Source organism: Zonotrichia albicollis, chromosome 30 (assembly GCF_047830755.1).
Source record: "Zonotrichia albicollis isolate bZonAlb1 chromosome 30, bZonAlb1.hap1, whole genome shotgun sequence".
Classification (NCBI taxonomy): Eukaryota; Metazoa; Chordata; class Aves; order Passeriformes; family Passerellidae; genus Zonotrichia; species Zonotrichia albicollis.
The window spans coordinates 5,539,657-5,557,867 of record NC_133848.1 but is presented as its reverse complement, the minus strand read 5'-3'; the positions used below and the strand labels follow the sequence as shown (position 1 = coordinate 5,557,867).

General features: G+C 51.9%; 1 protein-coding gene and 1 long non-coding RNA gene across 2 annotated transcripts in view; both read left to right on the top strand.

Annotated features, from left to right (window-relative positions):
* Window positions 1–18,211, top strand: part of INTS3 (integrator complex subunit 3) — a 60,681-nt gene that overhangs the window by 30,298 nt on the left and 12,172 nt on the right. Inside the window, exons 15-21 of the mRNA XM_074529725.1 lie at window positions 1,115–1,234; window positions 6,558–6,687; window positions 7,804–7,858; window positions 8,622–8,725; window positions 11,527–11,571; window positions 12,337–12,456; window positions 14,067–14,220. Of these exons, the coding sequence (XP_074385826.1) occupies window positions 1,115–1,234; window positions 6,558–6,687; window positions 7,804–7,858; window positions 8,622–8,725; window positions 11,527–11,571; window positions 12,337–12,456; window positions 14,067–14,220 (728 nt within the window). The remainder of the gene's footprint in view (window positions 1–1,114; window positions 1,235–6,557; window positions 6,688–7,803; window positions 7,859–8,621; window positions 8,726–11,526; window positions 11,572–12,336; window positions 12,457–14,066; window positions 14,221–18,211) is intronic.
* LOC141725707 (uncharacterized) lies at window positions 12,463–13,226 on the top strand. Its single transcript, XR_012577410.1, has 3 exons — window positions 12,463–12,867; window positions 12,899–13,063; window positions 13,135–13,226. It is a non-coding gene; the product is annotated as an uncharacterized LOC141725707 (long non-coding RNA).

Below are 18,211 nucleotides of genomic sequence, written 5' to 3'. Positions count from 1 at the left end.
TAAATTGGGGATTTTTGGGGAGTTAAATTGGGATTTTTTGGGAATTAAATTGGGATTTTTGGGGATTAAATTGGGGATTAAATTGGGATTTTGGGGATTTAAATTGGGATTTTTGGGCATTAAATTGGGATTTTTTGGGAATTAAATTGGGATTTTTTGGGAATTAAATTGGGATTTTTTGGGGATTAAATTGGGATTTTAGGGGATTAAATTGGGGATTAAATTTGGGAATTAAATTGGGATTTTTGGGGAATTAAATTGGGATTTTTGGGCATTAAATTGGGGTTTTGGGGATTAAATTGGGGAATTAAATTGGGATTTGGGGGAATTAAATTGGGATTTTCGGGGATTAAATTGGGATTTTGGGGAGTTAAATTGGGATTTTGGAGGATTAAATTGGGGAATTAAATTGGGATTTTTGGGGATTTAAATTGGGGATTAAATTGGGGGATTAAATTGGGGATTAAATTAAGGAATTAAATTGGGATTCTTGGGAATTAAATTCATATTTTTAGGGATTAAATTGTGGAATTAAATTTGCATTTTGGGGATTAAATCAGGGAATTCAATTGGGATTTTGTGGGATTAAATTGGGGAATTTTGGGGAATTAAATTGGGGAATTAAATTGGGATTTTTGGGGGGATCAAATTGGGATTTTTGGGGGGATTAAATTGGGATTTTTGGGGGGATTAAATTGGGATTTTGGGGGATTAAATTGGGATTTTGGGGGAATTAAATTCGGATTTTTGGGAATTAAGTTGGGATTTAGGGAATTAGTTAAATTGGGATTTTGGGGGCTTAAATTGGGATTTTGGAGAGTTAAATTGGGGAATTAAATTGGGGATTAAATTGGGATTTTGGGGGTTTAAATTGGGGATTAAATTGGGGAATTAAATTGGGATTTTTGGGGATTAAATTGGGATTTTTGGGGAGTTAAATTGGGGATTAAATTTGGGAATTAAATTGGGATTTTTGGGGATTAAATTGGGATTTTTTAGGGATTAAATTGGGATTTTGGGGAGTTAAATTGGGATTTTAGGGGAATAATTAAATTGGGATTTTTAGGGATTAAATTGGGATTTTTAGGGGTTGAGTTGGGATTTTTTGGTGCAGTGAAAATCGAGGAGCCCGTTGCCATGGAGATGGAGAATCACCTGGAGAAGGATGACGGTTGCTATGACAACGCCGAGGCCGCCTTCAGTGACGATGAGGAGGAGCTGAGCAGCAAAGGGGGTGCGGGAACCCTGGGACACCCCCGGGCTCCAGAATTCCCTAAAATCCCAAAAACCGGGAGCTGATCCCGGTGGGGATCCCAGGTTTCCTCTGGAGGAGCTGATTCCCAAAAATCAGGAGCTGATCCCCAAATCCCAGGAGCCAATTCCCAAAAATCAGGAGCCAATTCCCAAAAATCAGGAGCCAATTCCCAAAAATCAGGAGCCAATTCCCAAAAATCAGGAGCTGATTCCCAAATCCCAAGAGCTGATCCCGCTGGGAAATCCCAAATTTCCTCCTGCAGGGGCATCTATAGGAGCTGATTCCCAAATCCCAGGAGCCAATTCCCAAAAATCAGGAGCTGATTCCCAAAAATCAGGAGCTGATTCCCAAAATCCCAGGAGCCAATTCCCAAAAATCAGGAGCTGATTCCCAAATCCCAGGAGCCAATTCCCAAAAATCAGGAGCTGATTCCCAAAAATCAGGAGCTGATCCTGGTGGAGATTCCCAGATTCCCAAATCCCAGGAGCTGATTTCCAAAAATCAGGAGCTGATCCCCAAAATCCCAGGAGCCAATTCCCAAAAATCAGGAGCCAATTCCCAAATCCCAGGAGCTGATTCCCAAAATCCCAGCAGCTGATCCTGTTGGAGATTCCCAGATTCCCAAAAATCAGGAGCTGATTCCCAAAAATCAGGAGCTGATTCCCAAATCCCAGGAGCCAATTCCCAAAAATCAGGAGCTGATTCCCAAAATCCCAGGAGCCAATTCCCAAAAATCAGGAGCTGATTCCCAAAATCCCAGGAGCTGATTCCCAAAAATCAGGAGCTGATTCCCAAAAATCAGGAGCCAATTCCCAAAAATCAGGAGCTGATCCCACTGGGAAATCCCAAATTTCCTCTTTAGGGAGGATCTATAGGAGCTGATTCCCAAATCCCAGGAGCTGATCCTACTGGGAAATCCCAGATTTTGTCCTACAGGAGCTGATTCCCAAAAATCAGGAGCTGATTCCCAAAATCCCAGGAGTTGATTCCCAAATCCCAAGAGCTGATCCCGCTGGGAAATCCCAAATTTCCTCCTGCAGGGGATTCCCAAATCCCAGGAGCCAATTCCCAAAAATCAGGAGCTGATTCCCAAAATCCCAGGAGCTGATCCCACTGGGAAATCCCAGATTTCCTCTTTAGGGAGGATCTGGAGGAGCTGATTCCCAAAATCCCAGGAGTTGATTCCCAAAATCCCAGCAGCTGATCCTGGTGGAGATTCCCAGATTCCCAAATCCCAGGAGCTGATTCCCAAAAATCAGGAGCTGATCCCCAAATCCCAAATGGTGATTTTCCAAAATCAGGAGCTGATTCCCAAATCCCAAGAGCTGATCCCGCTGGGAAATCCCAAATTTCCTCCTGCAGGGGATTCCCAAATCCCTGGAGCCAATTCCCAAAAATCAGGAACTGATTCCCAAATCCCTGGAGCTGATTCCCAAAAATCAGGAGCTGATTCCTAAAATTCAGAGCTGATCTTGCTGGAGATCCCAGGTTTCCTCCTGCGGGAGCTGATTCCCAAAAATCAGGAGCTGATTCCCAAAATCCCAGGAGTTGATTCCCTAAAATCAGGAGCTGATTCCCAAAAATCAGGAGCTGATTCCCAAAAATCAGGAGCTGATTCCCAAAATCCCTGGAGCCAATTCCCAAAAATCAGGAGCTGATTCCCAAAATCCCAGGAGCCAAATCCCAAAAATCAGGAGCTGATCCCGCTGGGAAATCCCAGATTTTGTCCTACAGGAGCTGATTCCCAAAATCCCAGGAGCCAATTCCCAAAAATCAGGAGCTGATTCCTAAAATTCAGAGCTGATCTTGCTGGAGATCCCAGGTTTCCTCCTGCAGGAGCTGATTCCCAAAAATCAGGAGCTGATTCCCAAAAATCAGGAGCCAATTCCCAAATCCCAGGAGCCAATTCCCAAAAATCAGGAGCTGATTCCCAAAAATCAGGAGCTGATTCCCAAATCCCAAGAGCTGATTCCCAAAAATCAGGAGCTGATTCCCAAAATCCCAGGAGTTGATTCCCAAAATCCCAGGAGCTGATCCCGCTGGGAAATCCCAGATTTTGTCCTACAGGAGCTGATTCCCAAAAATCAGGAGCTGATTCCCAAAAATCAGGAGCTGATCCCGCTGGGAAATCCCAAATTTCCTCCTGCAGGGGGATCTATAGGAGCTGATTCCCAAATCCCTGGAGCTGATTCCCAAAAATCAGGAGCTGATTCCCAAAAATCAGGAGCTGATTCCTGTTGGGAAATCCCAGATTTCCTCCTGCAGGAGGATCTATAGGAGCTGATTCCCAAAAATCAGGAGCCAATTCCCAAATCCCAGGAGCTGATTCCCAAAATCCCAGCAGCTGATCCTGTTGGAGATTCCCAGATTCTCAAAAATCAGGAGCTGATTCCCAAAATCCCAGGAGCCAATTCCCAAAAATCAGGAGCTGATTCCTAAAAATCAGAGCTGATCTTGCTGGAGATCCCAGGTTTCCTCCTTCAGGAGCCAATTCCCAAAATCCCAGGAGCTGATTCCCAAAAATCAGGAGCTGATTCCCGAATCCCAGGAGCCAATTCCCAAAAATCAGGAGCTGATTCCCAAAAATCAGGAGCTGATTCCCGAATCCCAGGAGCCAATTCCCAAAAATCAGGAGCTGATTCCCAAAAATCAGGAGCTGATTCCCGAATCCCAGGAGCCAATTCCCAAAAATCAGGAGCTGATTCCCAAAAATCAGGAGCTGATTCCCAAATCCCAGGAGTTGATTCCCAAAAATCAGGAGTTGATTCCCAAATCCCAGATGGTGATTTTCCAAAATCAGGAGCTGATTCCTGTTGGGAAATCCCAAATTTCCTCCTGCAGGGGGATCTATAGGAGCTGATTCCCAGATCCCTGGAGTTGATTCCTAAAAATCAGGAGCTGATTCCCAAAATCCCAGGAGCTGATTCCCAAAATCCCAGCAGCTGATCCTGGTGGAGATTCCCATATTCCCAAATACCAGGAGCTGATTCCCAAAAATCAGGAGCTGATTCCTAAAAATCAGAGCTGATCTTGCTGGAGATCCCAGGTTTCCTCCTGCAGGAGCTGATTCCCAAAAATCAGGAGCTGATTCCCAAATCCCAGGAGCTGATTCCCAAATCCCAGGAGCTGATCCCGCTGGGAAATCCCAGATTTCCTCTTTAGGGAGGATCTGGAGGAGCTGATTGCCAAAAATCAGGAGCTGATTCCCAAAATCCCGAGCCAATTCCCAAAAATCAGGAGCCGATCCCGCTGGGAAATCCCAGATTTCCTCTTTAGGGAGGATCTGGAGGAGCTGATTCCCAAATCCCAAATCCCTGCTGGGATCCCAGGGAATTCCTGCTGGAATCCCAGGGAGCTCCTGCTGGAATCCCGGGAAATTCCTGCTGGAATCCCAGGGAATTCCTGCTGGAATCCCAGGGAATTCCTGCTGGAATCCCAGAAAATTCCTGCTGGAATCCCAGGGAATTCCTGCTGGAATCCCAGGGAACTCCTGCTGGAATCCCAGGGAATTCCTGCTGGAATCCAGGGAATTCCTGCTGGAATCCCAGGGAATTCTTGCTGGAATCCCAGGGAATTCCTGCTGGAATCCCAGGGAATTCTTGCTGGAATCCCAGGGAATTCCTGCTGGAATCCAGGGAATTCCTGCTGGAATCGCAGGGAATTCTTGCTGGAATCCCAGGGAATTCCTGCTGGAATCCCAGGGAATTCCTGCTGGAATCCCAGAAAATTCCTGCTGGAATCCCAGGGAATTCTTGCTGGAATCCCAGGGAATTCCTGCTGGAATCCCAGGGAATTCCTGCTGGAATCCCAAGGAATTCTTGCTGGAATCCCAAGGAATTCCTGCTGGAATCCCAGGGAATTCCTGTTGGAATCCGAGGGAATTCCTGCTGGAATCCCAGGGAGCTCCTGCTGGAATCCCAGAGAATTCCTGCTGGAATCCCAGGGAATTCCTGCTGGGATCCCAGGGAATCCCTGCTGGAATCCCAGGGAGCTCCTGCTGGAATCCCAGGGAATTCCTGCTGGAATCCCAGGGAATTCCTGCTGGAATCCCAGGGAGCTCCTGCTGGAATCCTGGAGAATTCCTGCTGGAATCCCAGGGAATTCCTGCTGGAATCCCAGGGAATTGCTGCTGGAATCCCAGGGAATTCCTGCTGGGATCCCAGGGAATTCCTGCTGGAATCCCAGGGAATTGCTGCTGGAATCCCAGGGAATTCCTGCTGGAATCCCAGAGAATTCCTGCTGGAATCCCAGGGAGCTCCTGCTGGAATCCCAGGGAATTCTTGCTGGAATCCCAGGGAATTCCTGCTGGAATCCCAGAAAATTCCTGCTGGAATCCCAGGGAGCTCCTGCTGGAATCCCAGAGAATTCCTGCTGGAATCCCAGGGAATTCCTGCTGGAATCCCAGAAAATTCCTGCTGGAATCCTGCTGGAATTCCTGCTGGAATCCCAGGGAATTCCTGCTGGAATCCAGGGAATTCCTGCTGGAATCCCAGGGAATTCCTGCTATAATCCCAGGGAATTCCTGCTGGAATCCCAGGGAATTCCTGCTGGAATCCCAGGGAATTCCTGCTATAATCCCAGGGAATTCCTGCTGGAATCCCAGGGAGCTCCTGCTGGAATCCCAGGGAATCCCTGCTGGAATCCCAGGGAATTCCTGCTGGAATCCCAGGCAATTCCTGCTGGAATCCCTGGAAATTCCTGCTGGAATCCCAGGGAACTCCTGCTGGAATCCCAGGGAATTCCTGCTGGAATCCCAGAAAATTCCTGCTGGAATCCCAGGGAATTCCTGCTGGAATCCCAGGGAATTCCTGCTGGAATCCCAGAAAATTCCTGCTGAAATCCCCGGAAATTCCTGCTGGAATCCCAGGGAATTCCTGCTGGAATCCCAGAGAATTCCTGCTGGAATCTCAGAGAATTCCTGCTGGAATCCCAGGGAATTCCTGCTGGAATCCCAGGGAGCTCCTGCTGGAATCCCAGGGAATTCCTGCTGGAATCCCGGGGAATTCCTGCTGGAATCCCAGGGAATTCCTGCTGGAATCCCAGGGAACTCCTGCTGGAATCCTGGGGAATTCCTGCTGGAATCCCAGGGAATTCTTGCTGGAATCCCAGGGAATTCTTGCTGGAATCCCAGGCAATTCCTGCTGGAATCCCAGGGAATTCCTGCTGGAATCCCAGGGAGCTCCTGCTGGAATCCCAGGCAATTCCTGCTGGAATCCCAGGGAATTCCTGCTGGGATCCCAGGCAATTCCTGCTGGAATCCCAGGGAATTCCTGCTGGAATCCCAGGGAATTCCTGCTTCCAGGCAAGAAGAGGGAGTTCCGGTTCCATCCCATCAAGGAGTCCATCGTGGAGGAGCCCGTGGACATCACCCCGTTCCTGGAGCAGCTGGACGAGTCCCTGAGGGACAAAGTGCTGCAGCTGCAGAAGGGCAGGTGGGGACATCCCAGTCCCAATCCCAGTCCCAGTCCTATTCCCGTATTTCCGTTCCCAATCCCATCCCCATCCCATTCCCATTCCATTCCTATTCCATTCCCAATCCCACTCCCAATCCCATTTCCATTCTATTCCTATTCCTACTTCCATTCCCGTTTCCAATCCCAATCCCATTCTCACTACATTCTATTCCCATCCCAATCCCATTCCCATCCCATTCCCATTCCATTCCTATTCCATTCCCAATCCCCATTCCATTCCCATTCCAATCCCACTCCCAATCCCATTTCCATTCTATTCCTATTCCTATTCCTATTCCTATTCCTATTCCTATTCCTATTCCTATTCCTATTCCTACTTCCATTCCCGTTTCCAATCCCAATCCCATTCTCACTACATTCTATTCCCATCCCATTCCCCTTCCTAATCCCATTCCCATCCCATTCCCAATCCCATTCCCATTCCCAATCTGATCCCGTTGCCCTTCCCAATCCCATTCCCATTCCATTCCTATTCCGTTCCCAATCCCATCCCATTCCATTCCCACTCCAATTCCCATTCCCATCCCAATCCCATTCCCAATCCTATCCCATTGCCCTTCCCAATCCCATTCCCACTCCATTCCATTCCCATTCCAATCCCACTCCCAATCCCATTTCCATTCTATTCCGATTCCTATTCCTACTTCCATTCCTGTTTCCAATCCCATTTCCAATCCCATTCCCAATCCCATTCTCACTACATTCTATTCCCATCCCATTCCCATCCCATTCCCAATCCGATCCCATTGCCCTTCCCAATCCCAATCCCATTCCATTCCCAATCCCATTCCCAATCCCATTCCCAATCCCATTCCCAATCCCATTCCCATCCCATTCCCAATCTGATCCCATTGCCCTTCCCAATCCCTTTCCCATTCCATTCCTATTCCATTCCCAATCCCATTCCCATCTTCACTCCATTCCCATTCCAATCCCATCCCATTCCATTCCCACTCCCATTCCCCTTCCCACTCCAATTCCCATTCCCATCACCATCCCATCCCATTCCCATTCCCAGTGCTCCCATTCAGTGTTCCCAGTGCTCCCAGTGAGGGTTTGTCCCTGTCCCTGCAGTGACACGGAGGCGCAGTGCGAGGTCATGCAGGAGATCGTGGACCAGGTCCTGGAGGTAACGGAGCCACGCTGGGGTCTGGGATCCGTTTGGGTGGGATTTGGGGTCTGTCATGGGTGGGATCTGGGATCAGTCTTGGGTGGGATTTGGGGTCAATCTTGGGTGGGATCTGGGATCTGTCCTGGGTGGGATCTGGGATCCATCATGGGCAGGATCTGGGATCAGTTTTGGGTGGGATTTGGGGTCCATCCTGGGCAGGATTTGGGATCCATCTTGGGCAGGATTTGGGGTCCATCTTGGGTGGGATCTGGGATCTGTCATGGAGAGGATCTGGGATCCATCCTGGCAGTGATTTGGGATCCCTGGTGCTGGAACCCCTCCAGGGCAGCCTGGGATCCATTCCTGTGCCCCCTCCCTGTGCCAGGATCCATTCCTGTGCCAGGATCAGTCCCTGTGCCAGGACCAGTCCCTGTGCCCTTTCCCATGCCAGGATCCATTCCTGTGCCCTTTCCCATGCCAGGATCAGTCCCTGTGCCCCCTCCCTGTGCCCCCTCCCCGTGCCAGGGTCCATCCCTGTGCCCTTTCCCCATGCCAGGGTCCATTCCTGTGCCCTTTTCCCCGTGCCAGGATCAGTCCCTGTGCCAGGATCAGTCCCGGTGCCCCCTCCCCGTGCCAGCATCACTCCCTGTGCCCCCTGCCCGTGCCAGGATCAGTCCCTGTGCCCGTGCCAGGGTCCATCCCGGTGCCCCCTGCCTGTGCCAGGGTCCATCCCTGTGCCCCGTGCCCGTGCCAGGTCCATCCCTGCCCCCTGTCCCTGCAGGAGGACTTTGACTCGGAGCAGCTCTCCGTTCTCGCCTCGTGCCTGCAGGAGCTCTTCAAGGCCCATTTCCGTGGGGAGGTGCTGCCGGAGGAGATCACGGAGGAGTAAGGGCTGGGAGAACCACAGAGGGATCCGGGGCTGCTCCTGGGAAATCCCAGAGGAATTCAGGGCTGTTCCTGTCCCATTTCCTGGGAAAACCCAACGGGATCCAGGGCTGTTCCTTTGTCATTCCTGGGGAAACTCAGAGGGATCCAGGGCTGTTCTTGGGCTCCCAACGGGATCCAGGGCTGTTCCCATTCCCAGGAAAATCCAGAGGGACCCAGGGCTGTTCTTGTCCCATTTCCTGGGAAAATTCAGAGGAATTCTGGGTTGTTCCTATTCCTGGGAAATCCAGAGGGATCCAGGGCTGCTCCCATGCCATTCTTGGGAAATTCTGAAGGGATCCAGGGCAGTTCCTGTCCCATTTCCTGGGAAAACCCAATGGGATCCAGGGCTGTTCCCATTCCCAGGAAAATCCAGAGGAATTCAGGGCTGTTCATGTCCCATTTCCTGGGAAAATTCAGAGGAATTCAGGGTTGTTCCTATTCCTGTGAAATCCTGGAGGGATCCAGGGCTGTTCTTGGGTTCCCAACGGGATCCAGGGCTGTTCTTTTGTCATTCCTGGGAAATCCAGAGGGATCCAGGGCTGTTCCTCTCCCATTTCCTGGGAAATCCTGGAGGGATCCAGGGCTGTTCTTGTCCCATTTCCTGGGAAAATTCAGAGTTCAGGGTTGTTCCTGTTCCTGGGAAAACTCAGAGGGATCCAGGGCTGTTCTTGGGCTCCCAACAGGATTCAGGGTTGTTCCTATTCCTGGGAAATCCAGAGGGACCCAGGGCTGTTCCTTTGTCATTCCTGGGGAAACTCAGAGGGATCCAGGGCTGTTCTTGGGCTCCCAACAGGACCCAGGGCTGTTCCTGTCCCATTTCCTGGGAAAATTCAGAGGAATTCTGGGTTGTTCCTATTCCTGGGAAATCCTGGAGGGATCCAAGGCTGTTCTTGTCCCATTTCCTGGGAAAATTCAGAGGAATTCAGGGTTGTTCCTATTCCTGGAAAACTCAGAAGAATTCAGGGCTGTTCCTCTCCCATTTCCTGGAAAATCCAGAGGGACCCAGGGCTGTTCCTGTGACATTCCTGGGAAATCCTGGAGGGATCCAGGGCTGCTCCTGTCCCATTTCCTGGGAAAATTCAGAGGGATCCAGGGCTGTTCTTGGGTTCCCAACGGGATCCAGGGTTGTTCCTATTCCCAGGAAAATCCAGAGGGATCCGGGGCAGTTCCTCTCCCATTTCCTGGGAAAATTCAGAGGAATTCAGGGCTGTTCCCATTCCTGGAAAATCCTGGAGGGATCCAGGGCTGTTCTTGGGCTCCCAATGGGATCCAGGGCTGTTCCTATTCCTGGAAAACCCAACGGGATCCAGGGCTGCTCCCATTCCTGGGAAATCCAGAGGGATCCAGGGTTGTTCCCATGCCATTCTTGGGAAATCCTGGAGGGATCCAGGGCAGTTCCTGTGACATTTCCTGGGAAAATTCAGAGGAATTCTGGGTTGTTCCCATTTCCTGGAAAATCCAGAGGGATCCAGGGCTGCTCCTGTTCCCATTTCCTGGGAAAACCCATAGGAATTCTGGGTTGTTCCTATTCCTGGAAAATCCACAGGGACCCAGGGCAGTTCCTGTCCCATTTCCTGGGAAATCCAGAGGGATCCAGGGTTGCTCCCATGCCATTCTTGGGAAATTCTGAAGGGATCCAGGGCTGTTCCTGTCCCATTTCCTGGGAAAACCCAACGGGATCCAGGGCTGCTCCCATTTCCTGGGAGAACCCAGAGGGATCCAGGGCTGTTCCTGGGCTCCCAATGGGATCCAGGGCTGTTCCTATTCCTGGGAAATCCAGAGGGATCCAGGGCTGTTCCTGTCCCATTTCCTGGGAAAACCCAGAGGAATTCTGGGTTGTTCCCATTCCTGGGAAAACCCAGAGGAATCCAGGGCTGTTCCTTTGTCATTCCTGGAAAAATTCAGAAGAATTCAGGGTTGTTCCCATTCCCAGGAAAATCCAGAGGGATCCAGGGCTGCTCCCATGCCATTCTTGGGAAATTCTGAAGGGATCCAGGGCTGTTCCTGTTCCCATTTCCTGGGAAAACCCATAGGAATTCAGGGTTATTCCTATTCCTGGAAAATCCTGGAGGGATTCAGGGCTGCTCCCATGCCATTCTTGGGAAATTCTGAAGGGATCGAGGGCTGTTCCTTTGTCATTCCTGGGGAAACTCAGAGGGATCCAGGGCAGTTCCTGTCCCATTCCCAGGAAAATCCAGAGGGACCCAGGGCTGTTCCTGTGACATTCCTGGGAAAACCTAGAGGAATTCAGGGTTGTTCCTATTCCTGGGAAATCCAGAGGGATCCAGGGCTGCTCCTGTTCCCATTCCTGGGAAAACCCAGAGGAATTCAGGGTTGTTCCTATTCCTGGGAAATCCAGAGGGATCCAGGGTTGTTCCCATGCCATTCTTGGGAAATTCTGAAGGGATCCAGGGCTGTTCCTTTGTCATTCCTGGGGAAACCCAACAGGATCCAGGGCTGTTCCCATTCCTGGGAAAACTCAGAGGGATCCAGGGCAGTTCCTGTCCCATTTCCTGGGAAAATCCAGAGGGACCCAGGGCAGTTCCTGTGACATTTCCTGGGAAAATTCAGAGGAATTCAGGGTTGTTCCTATTCCTGGGAAAACTCAGAGGGATTCAGGGCTGTTCCTTTGTCATTCCTGGAAAACTCCGAGGGATCCAGGGATATTCCTGTTCCCATTCCTGGGAAATCCTGGAGATATCCAGGGCTGTCCCCGTGACATTGCCGGGAGCTCAGAGTGTCCGTCTGTCTGTCCCCAGGTCCCTGGAGGAGTCCGTGGGGAAGCCCCTGTACCTGATATTCCGGTAGGTTCCTTCCCAAACCCTCAGGAATTCCCGGCCTCCCATCCCATTCCTGGTGGGAAATCCAGGGTTTTTTGGGTTTTTTTGGGGTTTTTTGGGGTTTTTTGGGGTGTTTGGTCCCCATTATCCCAGTGACATTCCCGCTGTCCCCAAGGAACCTGTGCCAGATGCAGGAGGACAACAGCAGCTTCTCACTGCTGCTGGACCTGCTCATTCCAAGTGGGAAATCTGGGGTTTTTTGGGTTTTTTGGGGTTTTTTTTGGTGGATTTTGAGGTTTTTGGGGTTTTTTGGGGTTTTTTGGTGGGTTTTGGGATTTTTTGAGGTTTTTGGGGTGTTTGGTCCCCGTTATCCTGGTGACATTCCCGCTCTCCCCAAGGAACCTGTGCCAGATGCAGGAGGACAACAGCAGCTTCTCGCTGCTGCTGGACCTGCTCATTCCAAGTGGGAAATCCGGGGATTTTTGGGGTTTTTTGGGTTTTTTTGGGTTTTTTTGGTGGGTTTTTTGGTGGATTTTGGGGGTTTTTGGGTTTTTTTGGGGTGTTTGGTCCCCGTTATCCCGGTGACATTCCCGCTGTCCCCAAGGAACCTGTGCCAGATGCAGGAGGACAACAGCGGCTTCTCACTGCTGCTGGACCTGCTCATTCCAAGTGGGAAATCTGGGGTTTTTTGGTGGTTTTTGGGGGGTATTTTGGGAATTTTTGAGGTTTTTGGGGTTTTTTGGGGTTTTTGGTCCCCATTATCCCGGTGACATTCCCACTGTCCCCAAGGAACCTGTGCCAGATGCAGGAGGACAACAGCGGCTTCTCGCTGCTGCTGGACCTGCTCTCGGAGCTCTACCAGAAGCAGCCCAAGATCGGATATCACCTGCTCTACTACCTGAGGGCCAGGTGAGGCCACGCCCTGCGCTGGCTCCGCCCCCTCCGATGGGCCACGCCCTGCTCTGACTCCTCCTCCTCCTCAGATGGGCCATGCCTACCTGTGACTCCTCCCTCTCTCCTGTGACTCCTCCCCTTCTTATGGGCCACGCCCTGCTCAGGCTCCTCCCCTTCATCTGGGCCCCACCTTCTCACCCTGACCCCGCCCTGCTCTGACTCCGCCCCCTCACCTGGGCCCTGCCCTGTTCTGACTCCGCCCCCTCAGATGGGCCACACCCTGCTCTGACTCCTCCCACTCTGCTCTGACTCCTCCCCCTCTTGTGACTCCTCCCCCTCACCTTGGCCCCGCCCTCTTACATGGGCACCTCCCGTGCCTGTGCCTGTGCCTGTCCCCAGTGGCAGCATGAGCCAGGTGTGTGCCAGGTGTGTGCCAGCTGTGCCAGGTGTGTGCCAGCTGTGCCAGGTGTGTACTACGTGTGTGAGGTGTCACATGCCAGGCGTGTGCCAGGTGTGTATGCCAGTGGTGCCAGGTGTGTGCCAGCAGTGCCAGGTGTGTGTCAGTTGTGTCAGCTGTGTCCCAGCGGTACCAGGTGTGCCAGGTGTGTGTTAGCTGTGCCAGGTGTGTGTCAGTTGTGCCAGCTGTGTCCCAGCGGTACCAGGTGTGTGCCAGGTGTGTGTTAGCTGTGCCAGGTGTGTGCCAGGTGTGTCCGAGCAGTACCAGATGTGTGCCAGGTTTGCTCTGTCCCCAGCAAGGCGGCGCTGGGCAGGATGGCACTCTGTGAGTGTGCCAGGTGTATGAGCTGTGTGCCAGGTGTGCCAGGTGTGCCAGGTGTGCCCAGGTGTGCCAGGTGTGCCCAGGTGCCAGGTGTGCTCTGTCTCCAGCAAGGTGTTGCTGGGCAGGATGGCGCTGTGTGAGTGTGCCAGGTGTATGAGCTGTGTGCCAGGTGTGCCAGGTGTATCCCAGCAGTACCAGGTGTGTGCCCAGCTGCCCAGGTGTGCCAGGTGTGCTGTGCCCCCAGCAAGGCGGTGCTGGGCAGGATGGCGCTCTGTGAGTGTGCCAGGTGTATGAGCTGTGTGCCAGGTGTGCCCAGGTGCCAGGTGTGCTCTGTCCCCAGCAAGGCGGCGCTGGGCAGGATGGCGCTCTGTGAGTGTGCCAGGTGTGCCCAGGTGCCAGGTGTGCCAGGTGTGCCCAGGTGTGCCAGGTGTGCCCGGTGCCAGGTGCTCTCTGTCCCCAGCAAGGCGGCGCTGGGCAGGATGGCGCTCTGTGAGCTGTGTGCCAGGTGTGCCAGGTGCCAGGTTTGCTCTGTCCCCAGCAAGGCGGCGCTGGGCAGGATGGCACTGTGTGAGTGTGTGAGCTGTGTCAGGTGTGTGCCAGGTGTGCCCAGGTGCCAGGTGCTCTCTGTCCCCAGCAAGGCGGCGCTGGGCAGGATGGCGCTCTGTGAGTGTGCCCAGGTGTGTGCCAGGTGTGCCCAGGTGTGCCCAGGTGCCAGGTGTGCTCTCTCCCCAGCAAGGCGGCGCTGGGCAGGATGGCGCTCTGTGAGTGTGTGAGCTGTGTCAGGTGTATCCCAGCAGTACCAGGTGTGCCCAGGTGTGCCCAGGTGCCAGGTTTGCTCTGTCCCCAGCAAGGCGGCGCTGGGCAGGATGGCGCTCTACGAGTCCTTTGCCCAGGCCACGCAGCTGGGCGAGCTGCACACGTGCCTCATGATGGACATGAAGGCGTGCCAGGAGGACGATGTGCGCCTGCTCTGCTTCCTCACGCCCTCCATCTACACCGAGGTGAGCCCTCACCTGCCCAGGTGTGCCCTGAGTGCCATCCCGGGGCAGCCCTGAGGGACAGGGGTCCCCAAAATCCCATCCCAGGTGTGCCCAAAATCCCATCCCAGGGGAGCCCTGAGTGCCAGGGGTGCCCAAAATCCCATCCTAGGGGAGCTCTGAGTGCCAGGGCTCCCCAAAATCCCATCCCTGGTGTGCCCAAAATGCCATCCTAGGTGTGCCCAAAATCCCATCCTAGGGCAGCTCTGAGTGACAGGTGTGCCCAGAATCCCATCCCAGGTGTGCCCTGAGTGCCAGGGGTGCCCAAAATCCCAACCCTGGTGTGCCCAAAATCCCATCCCAGGGGAGCTCTGAGTGCCAGGGGTGCCCAAAATGCCATCCCAGGTGTGCCCAAAATCCCATCCCAGGGGAGCTCTGAGTGATAGGTGTGCCCAGAATCCCATCCCAGGGGTGACCTGAGTGCCAGGGGTGCCCAAAATCCCATCCCAGATGTCCCCAAAATCCCATCCCTGGTGTTCCCCAAGTCCTGTTCCTGTTGTGCCCAAAAATCCCATCCCAGGTGTGCCCAAAATCCCATCCCAGGGGTGCCCTGAGTGCCAGGGGTGCCCAAAATGCCATCCCAGGTGTGCCCCAGGTCCCATCCCAGGTGTGCTGCAGCAGAGAATCCCTAAAATTCTTTCTAAATTCAGAGAATCCCCCCCAAAAAAATTCTCTCTAAATTCAGAAAGCTGCAGCCCTGGAATCCCTGTCCTTCCTTGGGATCCATCCCAGGGCAGGATCCCGCTGTTCCTGTGCCGATCCCAAATCCAGGATCCATCCCAGGGCAGGATCCCATTGTTCCCCACACTGATCCCAAATCCCAGGGCAGGATCCCGTTGTTCCCCACACTGATCCCAAATCCAGGATCCATCCCAGGCTGTTCCTGTGCTGATCCCAAATCCAGGATCCATCCCAGGCTGCTCCTGTGCTGATCCCAAATCCCAGGGCAGGATCCCACTGTTTTCCACACTGATCCCAAATCCAGGATCCATCCCAGGGCAGGATCCCAGTGTTCCTGTGCCAATCCCAAATCCAGAATACATCCCAGGGCAGGATCCCATTGTTCACTGTGCTGATCCCAAATCCCAGGGCAGGATCCCATTGTTCCCTGTGCCAATCCCAAATCCAGAATACATCCCAGGGCAGGATCCCATTGTTCCCCACACTGATCCCAAATCCAGGATCCATCCCAGGGCAGGATCCCAGTGTTCCCTGTGCTGATCCCAAATCCAGGATCCATCCCAGGGCAGGATCCCAGTGTTCCTCACACTGATCCCAAATCCAGGATCCATCCCAGGCTGTTCCTGTGCTGATCCCAAATCCAGGATCCATCCCAGGGCAGGATCCCAGTGTTCCTGTGCTGATCCCAAATCCAGGATCCATCCCAGGGCAGGATCCCACTGTTTTCCACACTGATCCCAAATCCAGGATCCCACTGTTCCTGTGCCAATCCCAAATCCAGGATCCATCCAGGGCAGGATCCCACTGTTCCCTGTGCTGATCCCAAATCCCAGGGCAGGATCCCACTGTTGCTGTGCCAATCCCAAATCCAGGATCCATCCAGGGCAGGATCCCATTGTTCCCCACACTGATCCCAAATCCCAGGGCAGGATCCCGTTGTTTTCCACACTGATCCCATATCCAGGATCCATCCCAGGCTGTTCCTGTGCCGATCCCAAATCCAGAATACATCCCAGGGCAGGATCCCATTGTTCACTGTGCTGATCCCGAATCCTAGGGCAGGATCCCAGTGTTCCCCACACTGATCCCAAATCCCAGGGCAGGATCCCACTGTTCCTGTGCTGATCCCAAATCCAGGATCCATCCCAGGGCAGGATCCCGTTGTTCCCCACACTGATCCCAAATCCAGGATCCATCCCAGACTGTTCCTGTGCTGATCCCAAATCCCAAATCCAGGATCCCACTGTTCCTGTGCCAATCCCAAATCCAGAATCCATCCAGGGCAGGATCCCAGTGTTTTCCACACTGATCCCAAATCCAGGATCCATCCCAGGGCAGGATCCCAGTGTTCCCTACACTGATCCCAAACCCCAGGGCAGGATCCCACTGTTCCCCACACTGATCCCAAATCCAGGATCCATCCCAGGTCAGGATCCCGTTGTTCCCCACACTGATCCCAAATCCAGGATCCATCCAGGGCAGGATCCCATTGTTCCCCACACTGATCCCAAATCCCAGGGCAGGATCCCATTGTTCCCTGTGCTGATCCCAAATCCAGGATCCATCCCAGATCCCGTCTCTCTCCCTGGCGCCGCCGTTCCCGCCCTTGGCTCCTGCCCTGATTGATTTTGTGTTTCCTGCCGGAGCAGAGCCAGGAAAAGGGAAAAAAACCGGGAATTCCGGGAATTCCAGAGCTCTGGCTCACTGCTGCCCCCCGATGGAAATTTTTGGGATTTTGTGCCTGCCCGGATTTGGGATTTTGTGCATTCCCAGTTTGGGTTTTGTGCATTCCCAGTCTGGATTTTGTGCATTCCCAGTTTGATTTTGAGCATTCCCAGTTTGGGTTTTGTGCATTCCCAGTTTGGGTTTTGTGCACTCCCAGTTTGGGATTTTGTGCATTCCCAGTTTGGGATTTTGTGCATTCCCAGTTTGGGTTTTGTGCATTCCCAGTTTTGGATTTTGTGCATTCCCAGTTTGGGTTTTGTGCATTCCCAGTTTGGGATTTTTCATTCCCAGTTTGGATTTTCTGCATTCCCAGTTTGGGATTTTGTGCCTTCCCAGTTTGGGATTTTGTGCATTCCCAGTTTGGATTTTGTGCATTCCCAGTTTGGGTTTTTGTGCATTCCCAGTTTGGGTTTTGTGCATTCCCAGTATGGGATTTTGTGCATTCCCAGTTTGGGATTTTGTGCATTCCCACTTTAGGATTTTGTGCATTCCCAGTTTGGGATTATTCATTCCCAGTTTGGATTTTGTGCATTCCCAGTTTGGGTTTTTGTGCATTCCCAGTTGGGATTTTTCATTCCCAGTTTGGATTTTGTGCACTCCCAGTTTGGGATTTTTCATTCCCAGTTTGGGATTTTGTGCATTCCCAGTTTGGGATTTTGTGCATTCCCAGTTTGGGATTTTGTGCACTCCCAGTTTGGGATTTTTCATTCCCAGTTTGGATTTTGTGCCTTCCCAGTTTGGGATTTTTCATTCCCAGTTTGGGATTTTTCATTCCCAGTTTGGATTTTCTGCATTCCCAGTTTGGGTTTTGTGCATTCCCACTTGAGAATTTTGTGCATTCCCAGTTTGGGATTTTGTGCATTCCCAGTTTGGGATTTTTCATTCCCAGTTTGGGTTTTTGTGCATTCCCAGTTTGGGTTTTTGTGCATTCCCAGTTTGGGATTTTGTGCATTCCCAGTTTGGGATTTTGTGCATTCCCAGTTTGGATTTTCTGCATTCCCAGTTTGGATTTTGTGCATTCCCAGTTTGGGATTTTGTGCATTCCCAGTTTGGGATTTTGTGCATTCCCACTTGAGAATTTTGTGCATTCCCAGTTTGGGTTTTGTGCATTCCCAGTTTGGGTTTTGTGCATTCCCAGTTTGGGATTTTTCATTCTCAGTTTGGGTTTTTGTGCATTCCCAGTTGGGATTTTGTGCATTCCCAGTTTGGGTTTTTGTGCATTCCCAGTTTGATTTTGTGCATTCCCAGTTTGGGATTTTGTGCATTCCCAGTTTGGGATTTTGTGCATTCCCAGTTTGATTTTGTGCATTCCCAGTTTGGGATTTTTCATTCCCAGTTTGATTTTGTTCATTCCCAGTTTGATTTTGTGCATTCTCAGTTTGGGATTTTGTGCACTCCCAGTTTGGGATTTTTCATTCCCAGTTTGATTTTGTGCATTCCCAGTTTGGGATTTTTCATTCCCAGTTTGGGATTTTGTGCACTCCCAGTTTGGGATTTTTCATTCCCAGTTTGGGATTTTGTGCATTCCCAGTTTGATTTTGTGCACTCC